The sequence below is a fragment of the Vigna radiata genome, chromosome 5, assembly GCF_000741045.1.
Source record: "Vigna radiata var. radiata cultivar VC1973A chromosome 5, Vradiata_ver6, whole genome shotgun sequence".
In the NCBI taxonomy this organism is placed as follows: Eukaryota; Viridiplantae; Streptophyta; class Magnoliopsida; order Fabales; family Fabaceae; genus Vigna; species Vigna radiata.
The window spans coordinates 15930454-15946978 of NC_028355.1; the positions used below are offsets into that span (position 1 = coordinate 15930454).

Consider the following 16525-nt stretch of genomic DNA (forward strand, 5'->3'; position numbering starts at 1 on the left):
GTATTTTATGTATTAAATTGTCTCTAATTTTTTTTTTAATATATAAATATCTAACAGCATTTAATATTATCTTAAAAACTAATTAAGACTGTTTGATAATATTAAATGGACTCTTAAATTTAAATTTTTATAATTAAATAGTTAATGATAATAATAATAATAATAATAATAGTAATAATAAATAATAATTTAGTGTCTTAGTGTCTTAGTTTTAAGAGTAATTAAATGAAAAAGAGTAGTTAAATGAGAAGATTAACTTCTAAAGGCCAGCGACCATTAACACCAAACATAGACTGACATATAAATTAATTTTATTTTAATAATTATTTTAAAATTTTTACTCTTTATAAATATTTTTATAATTAAATATAACATTAATAAATATCATTTTATATTATTTTAATAACTAGGGGCATTTTGGTAATCTTTAAATTATACCAATTAAACAAATTTTTTAAATCTATCACATCAATCAAATCTTACACTAATTTTCACAAACTTTACTTCAAAATCCACTCTCAATTATCCACAAATCCACTAAAAAAAACAACAAAAAAATTACCCTCAAATCTCCTCAAATCCATTCAATTACTCTTCCCCAAATCATCTCCCACAAATCATCTCAACCGAACACAGCATTAGAGATGGTGTTTGGTTCCAACAATTTACTATTAGGATTGATTTTGAAAGGCAGATTTATAAGTAAATATCATATTTTGATCTAAAAATTTGAGTTTAAATGAAGGTCTCGATTTGTAGAATCAGCTTAGTATCTCATCTCTCTTTGCGAGGGAGAATCTTTTACAATATTATATGCGAAAGAGGGGAATTGATTCTAAAGCTTTAGAACCGATTTCGTGGATGATGAGTTAAAGCAAATCAATTTTGAAACAATTACGAGAAACCATAGAATCGATTATGATAAGTACGGAACTGATTCTATACACACACATATATATATATATATATATATATATATATATATATATATATATATATTGATATGACCGATTCTATAATCGGTTCTGGATGTTATTAAAAACTGAATTGTTTGTTTTGCTAATGAGTGTAAAATAGTTAATATAATCATCACTGTTATTATTTATTATTTAATATTTATATTATTATCACTATAATTATATATTATTCAATATTATCATTATTTAATATTGTCATTATATTATATGGCGTATGGTAAGGGAAGAGGAACGATCTACCGATTACTTATTAGAATCGATTACGGTTTTATATATAGAGAGATCTACCGATTACCTATTGGAATTGATTACGGTTTTATATATGGAAAATAAAATTTTAATATCATTTTTTGACACCATTTTGACACTGTACACGTGTCAAAACGTGGTTGGACGATTTCAAATTAAAAAATAAACTTTGGTTTTTTTCTTCCAAACATACCCCTGTCTCAACTTTTTTAATTTAAAATCGTCCAATCACATTTTGACACGTGTGCAATGTCAAAATAGTGTAGAAAAATGATGTTAAAATATCATTATCCTTTTGAGACGAAATTGTTATACATATGGAGAATAGATTATATAATTTTGAAGTAAACAAATACAGAATATTAGGAATATTATGATGAAAGACTAATTTATCCTCTCACATCTCTTGATTTTAGTGAGATGGTTATTTCTCAATACTTGCTCACAAATCTTGAAAGCGAACAATGTCCATTCTCATAAATCTATTCAACTAAATTAATAAATCTGCACAAGCGAATATACCCTCGATCCAAACAACACTAATTAGTCTCTTCTCCTTCCTATCAAATTCATCTACTTTTTTCCTTTCAAATCCTAACCCTAATTTCAAGACTATCTAAATGATTATGTTTTGTTTTTTATATTTAAGTTTAATTAATATATGAATTTCTGTGGGAAGTTATGAAGTAGAAAATATATAATTTGAATGAGGTGACCAGTGCATGTCTGCTTCAGAACGTGTTAGAATTTCAAATCATTGAGTCAGTGTTAAATCAACCAAAAAGGTCTGCATTCAGCAGTATTCACTATATCATCATCATCAGCAGATAAAAATGGCACTAATACGGTCAGCAGAGATACTCCTGCAAACTAGCCCCAGTCCACATATGCTGATTCCTTGTGAGTGAAATTCAAGAATCATGCATTATCTAAATCTATCAATCACTCCAAAAGCATCTTTTTTTTTTTAAAAAACTATTATTCATCACGGAAATGCCTTGCAGGTCCAGGTACACACTTTGAAAACACTGTCATGCAGAATTCTGAGTTTGTCATAGATATCAGATACAAAACTTTGTTTGTAACATAAGAAAAACAAATACAAATTCATGAACTTTGAAGGCCAGAAAGGATTAAAGGAACAGAGTCGAAATGATAATACAAGTTAGTGTGACACAATTGGAGCTGCTGTAAACTAGAAAATGGGGCAAATGATTTCTGGAGTAAAAGAAATAAGTACAAGTCTCAATCATGCAGAAGAAGATAAAAATATAATCAATAACAGAGCAGCATTCTAATCTGTGATGTGTATATCTTGAGGTGCATATTCAATTAGGCTTAGCCATGTAATAGAATACTGTGGTCCAGATCCCCATTTTAACAAGTACATCATATAAATACGGAGTCATAGTTAATGTATTGATGGTCTGACAAATAAGAAGCAGGCAAGTTGTGTTTTTCTTTTCTGCATATTAGAGTATATAGAAAAGGTTGCTAGTTTGGTAATTATATTAAACTAAGATGCAAAAAACAGCACTAATTGTGAATGGTTGGGTGGTAAAAGGACAATAATTTGCCTAAACTTAGGTTGGGAAAAGAATTGAAAGAGACAAGAAATTGGGTTCACGAGGTTCCATAATGTTGGACCTTAATTTATGTCATGGCGAAACTACGTAGAGTAATTAGCGTGAAGAATAAAATTAATGAGCAGAAGCACATGGGTGAGGGGGTTGTGATAAGAGGGAGTGGTCCCGTGACTAGTGTCTGCTGCACTCTGCAATGAACTTTTGAGCAATCAGAAATGTTGTTATAGAGATCGATATTCTTGATGAGACTTCACATGTAAAGAACACATGACTAATTGGAGCAAAAACAAAAATGGAAGCAGCATGACAATGAAATTCATACCAGCATGGTAGTTGTGCTACCCTGTTTTTTTGACCTCAGCAGAGATTAACAATGTTGCGCTTCTTCCTATCTCGTAGCCTCAGTATTATAGGTTCCTTTCCCGATGCTGTTTCAAAAGGGGCCATTAGATCCATTCAAGAACCGCCACCCTTTTTATCTTCTTGTTTGCTTATTGTCTAAGGTGGTCCCCTCTCTAACTCCTATTAAAATCTCACTACTACCACTCATATTTATTCAAATATCAACTAATCTATTAATTTCTATATTAAATTGCTAAAAACCACGTCAGACTGTATTCACAGAATTTTTCTATACATTTTTAGAAAAATTTAATTTATTACTGTATTACATGATACATGAATATTATTCTCAAAGAAAAGAAAATATAGCTTTACTAAAAAGAGAGAAGAGTAGAATAAGGCATTAAATATATATATATTGATTTCTGAAGATCTGGATTTGATTCTCTTAAAATAAAAAAGATAATCGGAGAAATATGTTGATATTAAAGCATTAAATATTTAAAAAGTAGTGTTAAATTAAGAAAATGAAGATAAGCAGTAGAAGTAGAAATGATATTGGGTGATGTATTTAATTATTAATTAATAAAAAGATGAGAAGTTATATACGTATTTGTCTTTGTCTTTTTGTATGTTTTTCCCCTGAATCCTTACCATAGAATCTCTACCAAAATAGCTTCCCCTGTCCATTCCACATGATTAAAAATTAATACTGCCCTTGAGCCTCCTCAGCTAACCACCACCAGCGCCCCCACATGGCTCCTGCACCGAACCACTTCCTCCTCTTCGCTCTCCTTCTACTCCTTACATACGCAGCACACACCAGAGAAACTCCACCTCCCACTCCCCAACGAATCATTGCACCACCGCCGCCCGACAACTACACTGACACCTCGCCGCCTTTCAGACCAGGCATAGCGGTGGTCGTATGCGTTTTGACCACCATAATCTCCCTCACCTCGCTCCTCCTTCTTTACATCAAACACTGCAACGGCGGCACCATCCACAGCGGCGGGAGCTCGATTCCGTGGACCGTGGCGCCGTTCTCCGGGAGAAAGAACTCCGGCATTGACCGGTCCGTAGTGGAATCGCTTCCCGTTTTCAGATTCGGAGCGCTGCGGGGACAAAAGGAAGGGCTGGACTGCGCCGTGTGCCTGACGAAGTTCGAGGCGGCGGAGGTTCTCCGGCTGTTGCCGAAATGCAAGCACGCGTTCCACGTCGAGTGCGTGGACACGTGGCTGGACGCGCATTCCACGTGTCCTCTGTGCCGGTACCGCGTGGATCCGGAGGACATTCTTCTGGTGGAGGACACAAAGCCTTTCCGGTGCCAAACTCAGCCACAGCGGAACAGCCAGAACAACAACAGGAACCAGGAACGCGCGCGGTTGAATATGGACGTGGAGAAGCAGGAGATTGGGCGGAGGCATTCGTCGGTGGGGGAGAGGGGAACGGAGGAGCAGAGTCGGAGATGGACGACGTCGTTTAGGAGGTCGTTGGATAGCGCCACATCGAGGAAAAAGAACGAGAGCGTTGGTGTTGTTGGGTTTGGTTGGTTTGTACGTGGCAGAAAAGACGGGATGTTGTTGACGCAAGAAACGGAGAGAGAGGGAAACAGGACAAGCGCGGAACGGAGGTTGGAACACCGGATCATTGTCTCCCCGGGCCCGGAGGCAGGCCCAGGAAAAATGAAAATGAATGGGGTCCAGCAGAGATGGAGCGACGTGCAAGCTTCGGACCTGCTGTATCTGACGTCGGAGATGATAATGAGCGAGGCGCAATGGAACACGCGCGGAGGAGGAAGACGAAGGGGGACGCGCCGTGCAAATGATGACGAGGTTGAGGACAGTTGGAGTGGCAGAGGGATAATAAATTCGAGAAGTGTGTCTGAGATCACGGGATTGAGCAGGTTCTCCAGCAATAGCAATAATAATAACGAGGAGGACACAGAGAGACAGAGAGACAGAGAGTGGGAGCAACAAGGACAAGGACATGGAGAGAGAGAAAGAGAAAGAGAAAGAGAACAGGGTCTGGTGAGAAGGTGGTTGGGTTGGATTTCCAAGTCTCACACACATTCCCAAACCCAACCATCGGTACGGTAGCAACTTCCGGGCTCCCTTTCTCTTCCCTCTCTCTCACAAACAGACAAACCACTCCATTCATTCATCAATCCTCCTTTGTATCTTAGCCTAGCTTAACATAGGATTTCTCACTCCCAACACAACACAACACAATATTAACTCACTTTCTTCATTTTTTCTTTTTCATTTCTCTCTTACTTTAACTTTGTGCAACTCATAAAAGGAGGCACGTGGATGGAAGGGACATCATCCTGCACCAGTGTGCATGAATGGGATACGGATACGGAGAGAGAGATCCCTTCTCTCTTCTCTCTTCCTCAATTATTTCTTCTCTCACTCACTCTCCATGCACACACACACTTTTTAACTATTTTTCTTTCTTCCATGCCTTTTCCTCTGTAAATATCAAACACATTCCATATTAAATTGCCTCCCTTTGTCGTTTCTTCCCAGTCTTCAAAATTTAAATAATGCTAACATTTCTCCCCACCAAACTTCTAAACATTTTCTTTCTATTAAAAAATACCACTTCCGCTATGGATTAAAATATAATAAATTATTTTATTTATGCTGTGAAGTGAAAGAATTTGTGATCCTTCTTCTCGGAAGTCATTGCGGCAGTGTAGTGTGATTCTTTGTACGACTTTGTATATCTTCTTTTCTTTGTCAAATTTGAATGTAAAGATACTCCCAGTGTGACTGAAACACTCACTGCCGGCTGCCATTTCACTTAACGGTCATATTCTTTCCGGATTTTCATCAATTCTTTGTCTTTCTAAATAAAAAGAAAAACCTGTTTCTGCAGGCAGCCAGCCCCACAGCCTGAAGTGAAGCAGGTGGGAAACTGATTACTATACAAAACTCAGAATCACGGAAAAAAAGGGAAGCTTCTATCTAACATGGTTGATCCAACTATTTTTTTAAATCAATTTTTTAAGCCACAGTTATCCAATATAATTATGATTAGGGTGTACAAAATACTTGTCTCCAACAAATATACAAAATGATAGTAGATTGAACTAGTATTTCTTATTACATGAATTATATTGATTGGACAATATTTCACACACTGATAATCAAACACATGTATCTCCCTACTACAAGTTAATATTACTAAATAATTCAATGTAATAATTTACTCAAAAATCCAACATGGACAAATGATGCTTTACTATAAATATTTACATAATATCATCATGCAATACAAATATAATTAAACAAATATATTTTGTGCGATCTTCTTTTTTTGAACTTATCATCATTCCAAATTGGATAACCCAGCCTTAATTTTAAAATAACTAGGAAAGCAGAGCCTTTAGGTATTTCACTGTTCTTCTTTTTAGATTTTTTGTCCTTACTAATAGAATTGATGGAATATATTTGTTCAAGGACCTTGTAACTCTTGCCGGAATCATTGAATTTAGATATAAAGGTCACTGAACTAAAATTCCAATTCTAACTAAAAAACAAAATAAAAATTCCTAAAGAATTGTATGAGTTTTGTTCTTGGCGCTATCTGTAATTGCAAATCCTTTATTGAAGATAAGCACTTCCACCAAATACCAATAGAGACACCGACGATATAAATATAAATATACATTATTATTTTTAAAATATTTACACACGTATTCACTAATATGCTTTTATAAATTTAAAATAAATATTAAAAATATAATATAAAAATTGTATACTATATAAACTCCCCTCTGGTGCATAACTCGAGATATAAAAGAAAATTTTTGATAAATAAAATCCTTATCCAATAAAAACTATTTACTGAAAAATGGGTTGATTGATCTCTTGACATATCTACCACTTATTTGCTATTTCATGAAATTTGTTTTAAAGAGGAAATAAGTGTTTGTGTACTAGGGACCACCGTTCGGTCGTGTGAAATAGAGTCGGACGGTCTACTGGTCAAGATAAACTAATCCGCTGAAGATATCTAAATGGAGGCAGTCAGTTGTCTCGCAAGACGACCAGCCGGATTGAGTAAGAGGAGCCGGACGGTAAGATGCAGACGGTCTTTATGGTCAAGGTAAGGCTAAGATAATTAGGATAATTACATGTTTAAAGTGATTGGGCTGTAATTGGGCCTTGATTAGGATAACCTTAATACCAGGCCCATATCCAATACTATAAATACATGTCAGAGGTACCAGGTAAGTGGGTTCATTTATTACGCATTTACTTTTGAATCCAGAGATCCGATCGGACAATTTAACTAACTTAAGCATCGGCGGACGATTTAAAGAGAAGAAATTGTATAGGTTTGGTGACTCGACTTCACATCGGAACATTTTGTAAATGTGAACAGAATGAATCGGAACATTTTGTAAATGTGAACAGAATGAAAGGAGGAAAAGAAGAATGAGAAAAGCTTTTGAAACAATTACTTTTGAACTGAATATTCTTGAGAACAATCGTTAATTTGATTTTTCAGCTTTTATATTCTAAACGAATATAGTCGTACATAATTCCTATAAAAGGACTTGTGTTCATCGGTTGCGTTAGAAAGATGGTATTGTTCCCCTGCACAAGAAGAGTGCCATCTACATCGATGCTGAATAGCCAATAGAGACCGTGAATTCCATGTCTAGCTATTGTATTCTCCTTTCCAATCACTCCACTTGAAAATAAAGGTGGATCTGCTTCTAATTTGTTTATCCGAATCTACATCCCAAAATTTCAAACAAGAAAACCTTGTTAGTGAGATAAAAAAACACTTGTATGGATGAGCATCGCATAATTTTTTCGTGATGAATATCAAAATTATTGAACAGAGTTTTAAACCTGTAATTCTGCACTATGCACAGATGCCAGAGCCACTCGCAATGTGTAGCTTCCATTGGTATTCACTCGATCAAGGTTGAAGTTAATTTGCCATGTAGTTCCTTGATAAGTGCCATTATCTTTCTTCCTGCGGAACAGTAAAGGAAAGTAATCAGAGAGGGAGAGAGGCATGACATCTTTTGAGACACCTAGGATGTAAGAACAAGTACGGAACCTAAAATGAAATTTTCCAAATGATAATATGTGCGCTTTCATGAAGTGGGGCTTGGGTTTAAAATAGATATGAAAATAGGACATTGGCATTGGCAAAAGAAAAGCCAAAAAAGAAAACACACCTATTAACCTGAGCAAAGAACCAATCTTTTCTGTAGTCACTAACGCCAACAGTGTAAACTAGGTCTTTATTTGGATACAAATCAGCGTATCTTTCCCACAGACCATATTGCCTAAACCTGCAAGCAATGGGGACAAAAAGTTTCCTTTTTCTCTAAAATGAAAGTTCAATGATATAATTAATATTTGGATGAAAAAACAAAAGCCTAGGGAGCAACATATATTAAACTTGTGCATAACTTTTACAGGACAAAATATGTTCAAGTGGGTAAAGAGGAAATGGAACCTGTCTGTATGGTCGACATAGAGTTTGTTAATGTACATGGGATTTGGGTCAGGAACATAGAACTCAGCAGCTGAACGATCAGGGATGCCTATTTCCCACAACGTAGGACCATCTCTTGGTGGCTCATAAACAAGCTCATGCACATTAATTTCACAACCTGTTTAAACATTGGCCTAATGAGTTTAAAACAAAATATATCGTGGAACTTCCAAAAAACTTCATACCTGAAGTTACGTTGATGATTTTATCGAATTGATAATCACCAATGTATCCAGTGACCCAGGAGTAGAGATTATAGTCCCCAGGGCGTATGTTAATAATTGAGAAATAGCCTTTATCATCAGTAATGGTCCAAAATTGATAACCCTGTAAGGAAATAATTACACTTGTCATTTTTTTTTTTCTCCAGTGGCTCAATCTGTTGCTGTTGTTTACTTAAATGGTAAAAGGAAATTAGTTTAAACGTTACCTTACATTCTCGTTGCCAAGATCCAACATCTCCTATGGCTGCTAGTCCCACATAAGCACCACTAACTGGGATGAATGCATCACTGACCTTCCTATACAGTTTTAGCTATAGAATAAATATACCATCGTGGTATAAAAAAGAAGGTGAAGAAGAAATAAACACACCGAAATATGCAGATTTTTCAAATGGTTAGACCATAAGAAATTAAGTGTTAATTGTTTTAAACACCATTAAAAAATGATATAAGCATTAACACAGATTTTACAACCTTAACACACTGTTAAGGCTGGATGATTTCCTTTTCAAAAAAAAATGAATGATGTGTCTATGCTTATGACATAGTATTCTGCAATTTGAATTTTTATTTGAGATTGTGAGTGTGATAAATCTTTTAGTAAGTTAGAATCAATGAGATAAACCTTAGCTGTGTGAAGATTTCTGAAGATGAAAGTTAAGTAAGTGACCTACCTGTCTCGGACAAGCAATCTACCTTGGACTTTGCCTCGTTGCTCAGATGAGAGAAAGTCCTCAGAAGCTGGAAATGTATAGGGCCAGCTCTCAACTTCATTGACCATCTGCAGTTTTATGTTTCTTTTGTAAACTAAAAGTGACAAACATTTAACAATGTAACAACGACAATGATATTGATTGAAAAATGATTTCTGAAAACAACGAATTATCCTTAATGTTTAATCAGTTAAGAGAAAATTATAATAGTGGCATACCTGTTGTTTGGCGTCCTCCCAGAGTTTGATTGGGCTAACCCCGTTGGATAGAGAATTAAGGTATAAGAATATGGGCCCATAGACTTTCTTCCACGGCTCATCAGGCCCAAATTTCATTATCAGATCCGCGCCTGAATAATGCGTGCTATGAAATACCTGATTCATGTAGTTTCCCAAATGTGGATTTTTACACCTTTAAATAGAATTGAGTATTGTTCTGAGTTGAACCAAAAAAACAATATACGAGAAAGTACAATCCAGTGATAAAAAAAAAAAAAAGTTAGCAAAAAGTCTTACAGAGAGTGTGGTGGGGCCAACGTGAGAAGTAATATATTGCTTGAGGGGTCCAGCAGATCGGAACTCATAGCTTGGCGTAATTAGCCAGAATCCGGTGGAATTCAATGGATCAATGCTCATCCAGCCGTGAACACGATTGTATCGACTCTCGCATGAATACTCATATTTATCATCCACCTGTTTTTAAACACAGACCAACTTTGAGGTTACCTTGTCGGAATCATATATTTTGGACTAATAATCTTATTCAAAATCATATGTTTTTAGTATGTAACTGAAAAGGAGATTAGATACCTAAATGACCTAATTTTGACTATTTTGTAAGTTTGGTGATAGATGAACCAAAAGCATACCTCGCCTTTGAATTCGGGCTCCACGGGGTCAACAAGACGCACAGCCTCAGGGTAGGCAAGAACTTGACCTCTTGGGGGTATCCGGTCATCGGGCAGAGGCATAAATCTCTGTCTGTTGTCCGCTATAGACATGTAATGGAACCTGTCCAATAAAAGAACATCCTACGAGATAAACAAAACAAAACACGTGCTTTGCTTTTTATTCTTTTCTGAGGAACCGCAAAGTAAAGCATTTGTTACTCACTTGTCTTTCCTAGGTTTGAATGCGATCCTTGTATTGTCGATATCGAAAGCTGGCCATTCCTTCAAATGCTCGTAAATGGCATAGGTGTAGAACCCAGAGGAACCACGAAGCAATATAAACCTGCACCTCGTTATCATATATCATCACAATCATGTAATTAACTCAATGTTGATGGAGTAGGTTGAAAGTAGAAGAACCTTTTGTCAATGTTGAGTGGCGGAAGCTTCCCCTGAAAAGATTCATTCCATTTTCTGGTGAAAGATAGCTCTACTTGTTCCTCGTTTTCTACTATCACCGTTAAATTTGTGGCTTCCATTCTGTATATATTCAATTAACTAATACTTATATTATATAAAATGTTCTTATAAAATATTTTTTTTTCTCTTTCCTAAATATTTTTCTTTTTTGAAAAAATTTCAAGGTCCACGAACCAAACCTGTCAAATCTACCCTTTCCCTTTGCTCCTTTTTTTGTTCTATTTTCTCCACCTTCGTCCCAAACAATGTCCCAGTACCTACACGCATACATCAAATGAACAAGACAAATATAAAAAGTAAAATTAGGATACAATTTCAGATTCGGGATGCTGACAAGCAATGAAATAGCTAGCTTATTCTCATTGGAGATTATTCTTTGCGTGTTCAGTGTTTGTGAATTGTCCTAGAAGAGAGCTTTCTGCCGTTATTAATTTATTAATTTGAAATTAAACTGCTGTACCCTCTGTCGTATTCTTCGTTGAGAATTTCCAGCAAATTGTCGATGCCATTATATCGAATTCCGGTGACAATTCCTTCAGGATTTGATAAGTTGACCTGGACTATGCCATTATCCATTATCACCTGGTCAGAACAAACAGAGTTACAGACAAATCCAATGGCTAAAGCCTCTGCAAAAAGCCATAGTTGAATAATAAATAAAATGTATATCTTGAATTCATTGCAGAAGTGGATTACATGTTCATCTTGAATATCCAATCGTACTCCTGGGGATGACACACAGTGAATTAGTCCCTTGAAAAGTTTCAGATATCTTAGCAAATAACCATTATTTTCATTAATACAAATCCTGGTGCACTTTTTTACTCTTCTGCATTAAATTTGTTGGACTCGATAAAAACATAGTTGTAGCAGAATTGCCTTCAGTAAAAAGGCTAAAAGAGAAAATGGGTGAGATTAAGTTCAGAAACCTGGTTTGGTATCACCTCCCAGAACCACGAGGAATTGCAGCATCAAGAACAGAAAGTGATTAGTGAAGTCCATCGTCTTTTTCTTAGGTTTTGAGCTCTTTGGGCTTTTCTGTATGATGACAGACGTAGTTTTCAAATCCTTTCCATCAATGGGATCTGCATAACTCCTTTATATCTGCATAAAAAGGCTTAAGAAAAAAGCTACAAGAGGGAACTCCTTCTGTTAGAGTATGAAACTTAATTCTAAGCAAGGTCAGAGAAAAGATTAATTATATAATCAGTCATGTAATCAGAACATTCAAAGCATATAACTTTTGTCAACCTTTATAGTATTATGAGTTTAATTTTAATAAATTGATATTATAAACTTTTAATACTATTAATTAATAAAATATCAGAAGTTATGTCCGGCACAAATAGTTCTTACTTAATACATTCAACATAAGAATTTAGAAATACACGTTAAAGTTTCTTAATTAAAAATTATAATATTGTGGAAGGATCATATATTATTTACTTTGTATAAAAGTGTGTATTAGTAACGTTATCATCATACAGTGTTATATTCATTTGACATAAAAGATAACAGTAAAATAGTTTTAAAAATATTAAAATTTATATTTTAAAAAAATAAATAAAAATTAAATAAAAATAATATTAAATGAGTGTAAAAAATTTAAGTGTGTCAAAAATAATTTTTCAAAAAAATTTAAAGAATGTATTAATAACATTTCCTCAAATAAACAAACACGTTGTATTCCACACAGATATGATTACATTGTTAAATGTAGTTAATTTGTTTTACTGACACGTGATTGTTTTATAAAACCACACATTAAAAATAGGGGGTTTGCTAACTTGTGTATGTCTTTTTTTTTTTAGTTGGTACATTTTAGTCTTTTTTTTTAGTTGGTACATTTTAGCGATGTAGACCAGGTTTCAGTAGACAAAAATACTCTTATATCATGAATTCTAAGTTTTAAGGTTAAAGGTATTTTAATAATTTTCATTCTCAAAATTAAAAAAATAAAAAAAGAAACCCCTCATACCCTTACCCACCTCTCTCATTCTTCTCAACCCTTTCTCTTTCATCTCTTTCACTCCAACTTTTTCTTTGTCATCTATACTCTAGCCCCAATTGAAAAAAATCAGAAACACTTGCTTTATTTTAATAATTTTCATTCTCAAAATTAAAAAAAGAAATCCCAAACCCTTATTCACCTCTTTCATTCCTCTCAATCCTTTCTCTTTCATCTCTCTCACTCAAACATTTTCTCTGTCATCTCTGCACTAGCCCCAACTAAAAAAACACTCATTATTAAATTATTTACTTTTGTGAATGACTCAACTCTTTACAAAAGTAAATCATTTAATAATGAGTGTGTTTTTAGTTGGGGCTAGTGCAGAGATGACAGAGAAAATGTTTGAGTGAGAGAGATGAAAGAGAAAGGATTGAGAGGAATGAAGGAGGTGAGTAAGGGTCTGGGGGTTCTTTTTTTAGTTTTGAGAATGAAAATTATTAAAATAAGACAAGTGTTTCTGATTTTTTTTTTTAATTGGGGCTAGAGTAGGGATGACAAACAAAAGGTTGAAGTGAAAGAGATGGAAGAGAAAGGGTTGAGAGGGATGAGAGAGGTGGATAAGGGTTTGGGTTTTTTTTTTATTGTTTTAATTTTGAAAATGAAAATTTTTAAAATACCCTTAACCTTAAAACTTAGAATTCATGTATTTTTATCTACTAAAATATACCAACTGAAAAACAGGCGTACACAAATTAGCAAACCCCTTAAAAGTATCATCCCTTAATGCATCTTAATTGACAATTTAAGTAGACTTTAAGAAAATATTAAATAATATAAGTAATTTGTCCATTAAATAATTTTTTTTTATCAATAACAAAATTTATGAACCATAAATCAAATTTGTACGATTTTGTAACATCCCATTGGCAGGGCTTTATAACTTATAAAAATAACACATTACAAAGATAGATAAAATAAACACTAAATTGTCTCCATAAATATAAATATAAATATATATATATATATATAGTTAATTTTGAAAATAAATAATTATACAAATAAAATGTATATAAAACAATTAAAAATGACTTAAAGTTTAAGAAAACTTATATACAAAATAATATTATAACATGAAAAGTACTTCACGTCATCAGGTGGACAAATGTGCAAAAGAGTTGTCCTAAGCAATTAAATCATATCAAATATAAGCTAAACATGAATTAAATACAATAAATCATATAAATACACATAAACATATAACACTAGATTCAATTATCTAAATACATGCTCTTGACATTGGAACTCACCGGAAGTACACACCTGTGGTGGTTTCTAGGTTCTATAGAACCTAGTCTCAAGGGGTTATCACCTAACCATATACAAGGTTAATTCCCTTCGTGTCTATGACCAAACATTGTTTATAGACTATAACTTTCTACTACTTTTCATGACATAATACATTCTACTTCATTTGAGAGTGCAAATGATTATTAGTGCGTCAGAAAACTCTCTTATAAAATCCCATATATCAACACATATACTACAGTTATCACCAGAAGGGATTTCTCCTTTGAATTCCTTTAATACCATCATCATACATGCTCACAAACATATTATCACTTTAATCAAACACGATAATAATCATAAACATACACAAAGTTTATTATAAATCTATCTTAAATAGTCAAAAAAGAAAATAGATCAACATTCAAACTAATGCTCAATAATAAACTTATTGTAAAAAGTTATACTCAATGACATTTTTTAACGTTCAGTGTCCTGAAACTAAATTACTCTATACTTATAATACAAAGATTGCACTCTAAGACACTTTAGCACTACTAACATCAAATCATTCGTAAAAGGTGGCACTCAAAATTGATATTCCTTTCTAAGTAAGTTGTGGGTACAAAATTGATCAAAATAACATTTTTAAGTTTTTAAAAATTAAATGGGTCAATTGTCATAAACTTTTAAAAAATTTATTTTAAATGAAAATAATATTATTGGTAATATTAAATTGATATAAATAAAAGAAACCTAAAAGGAATATATATATATAGGGATTTGTTAACACGCGTACGCCTGTTTTTCAGTTGGTACGTTTTAACAATGTGTACCGGATTATAGTAGACAAAAGTACCCTCATTTATCATGGATTCAAGTTTTAAGGTCAAGGATATTTAAATAATTTTCATTCTCAAAACTAAAAAAAAAAAAAAAANAAACCCCCAACCCTTACTCACCTCCCTCATTCCTCTCAACCCTTTCTCTGTCATCTCTCTCACTCCAACATTTTCTCTGTCATCTCTCTCATTCCAACATTTTCTCTGTCATCCCTACTGTTGTCCCAATTGAAAAAAAAATCAGAAACCCTTTGTCATCAAAGATATTTTCTCTCTCATCTCAACATTTTCTCTGTCATCATTCCAACATTTTTTCTCTTATCTCAACCCAATTGAAGATGGTGGTAGCAATTTGAATCAGAAATATTTTTTAAAAATTGAAAAAGTTTACTCTTTTATAATCATTTTATATTTATTAATGTGTGTAAAATGAATATAAACTTTGTCATTTTATGTTACTCTTCCCAAATCTCAAAGGTAAAAAATGATTTTACTGGTTTTTATCTTGTACAGTGGTTAAAGTTTATTCTAAACGCCTGTAGAAGTTGATTCAGTGATAAAAAAGGGACATNAGGGAATTAAAGAAATTGATATAGAAGAATTCCCTAGGAGTACAATTCTTTCAATCTAGGTTGTAATCTTACATCATGTATCCCATACCAATAGAGAAAGGAAAAAGAAACACTTTGTGTAAAGGAAAAAGGACAAGGGTTAGGCAAGAGTTTATGATTTTTTTTTTCAATTGGGGCAATAGGAATGACAGAGAAAAATGTTGGAGTGAGAAAGGGTTGAGAGGAATGAGGGAGGTGAGTAAGGGTTTGGGGGTTTCGTTTTTTTTTTTTTTTTAGTTTTGAGAATCAAAATTATTTAAATATCCTTTACCTTAAAACTTAGAATCCATGATAAATGAGGATATTTTTGTCTACTATAATCCGGTACACATTGTTAAAACATACCAACTGAAAAACAGGCGTACGCGTGTCAACAAACCCCATATATATATATATATTAATTAATTATTATATATAATCATTAATATATTCTAATTTAATTTAAATGAATTTTTACGTAATATAATATATAGCAATGCTATTAAAGGAAAAAAAAATTATGATTAGATTCTTTTAAAAGCCACAATTTGATTGCATTGTATTTTTAATACACAAATTTCTGAAACTATAAATGGAAACAACTTTATCACTAATGCGTTTCCATTGACAATTTAATTGAATCCTTACAATACAAATTATGAAACTAATCATTGGCAATGAAATAAATACGGTTTACTTTGTAAAAAAAAAAAACTATATGAAGGTTTGTAATAAAATGCATAAGATTATTCTTCCCCAAACCTATAAAGTATAAAGCATGAGTAGGTAATTTGCATTTTAACAACTAATACTGATTTAGGTTGACTGCGTGACGAGGACGGTGGCGTATAGGAATCTAGTAGTTGGTC

General features: G+C 33.5%; 2 protein-coding genes across 2 annotated transcripts; one reads left to right on the forward strand and one right to left on the reverse strand.

Moving 5' to 3' along the window:
- The first annotated feature begins 3629 nt into the window (after positions 1-3629).
- On the forward strand, positions 3630-5679 carry LOC106759756 (RING-H2 finger protein ATL43). Its single transcript, XM_014643087.2, has one exon. It carries the CDS (start codon positions 3910-3912, stop codon positions 5251-5253), a length of 1344 nt encoding a protein of 447 aa, XP_014498573.1. The 5' UTR covers positions 3630-3909; the 3' UTR covers positions 5254-5679.
- Positions 5680-7130: 1451 nt separating this feature from the next.
- On the reverse strand, positions 7131-12112 carry LOC106761286 (probable rhamnogalacturonate lyase B). Its single transcript, XM_014644822.2, has 16 exons — positions 11919-12112; positions 11686-11714; positions 11450-11571; positions 11169-11246; positions 10930-11049; positions 10733-10852; positions 10489-10630; positions 10136-10312; positions 9839-9994; positions 9582-9688; positions 9114-9204; positions 8869-9010; positions 8645-8801; positions 8361-8477; positions 8026-8152; positions 7131-7905 (listed from the first exon to the last, which is right to left on the reverse strand). The coding sequence occupies exons 1-16, from the start codon at positions 11989-11991 to the stop codon at positions 7672-7674; spliced, it is 1992 nt and encodes a 663-aa protein (XP_014500308.1). The 5' UTR covers positions 11992-12112; the 3' UTR covers positions 7131-7671.
- Between the last annotated feature and the right edge of the window lie 4413 nt (positions 12113-16525).

Bases quoted from the DNA above. Each gene is read 5' to 3' on its own strand.
- LOC106759756 (XM_014643087.2), top strand. From the start codon at position 3,910: ATGGCTCCTGCACCGAACCACTTCCTCCTCTTCGCTCTCCTTCTACTC.
- LOC106761286 (XM_014644822.2), bottom strand. From the start codon at position 11,991: ATGGACTTCACTAATCACTTTCTGTTCTTGATGCTGCAATTCCTCGTG. The intron at 11,572-11,685 runs GTAATCCACTTC...TGTTCTGACCAG, and splicing joins TGGATATTCAAGATGAACAT to GTGATAATGGATAATGGCAT. The intron at 10,631-10,732 runs GTGAGTAACAAA...TTTATTGGACAG, and splicing joins TTCAAACCTAGGAAAGACAA to GTTCCATTACATGTCTATAG.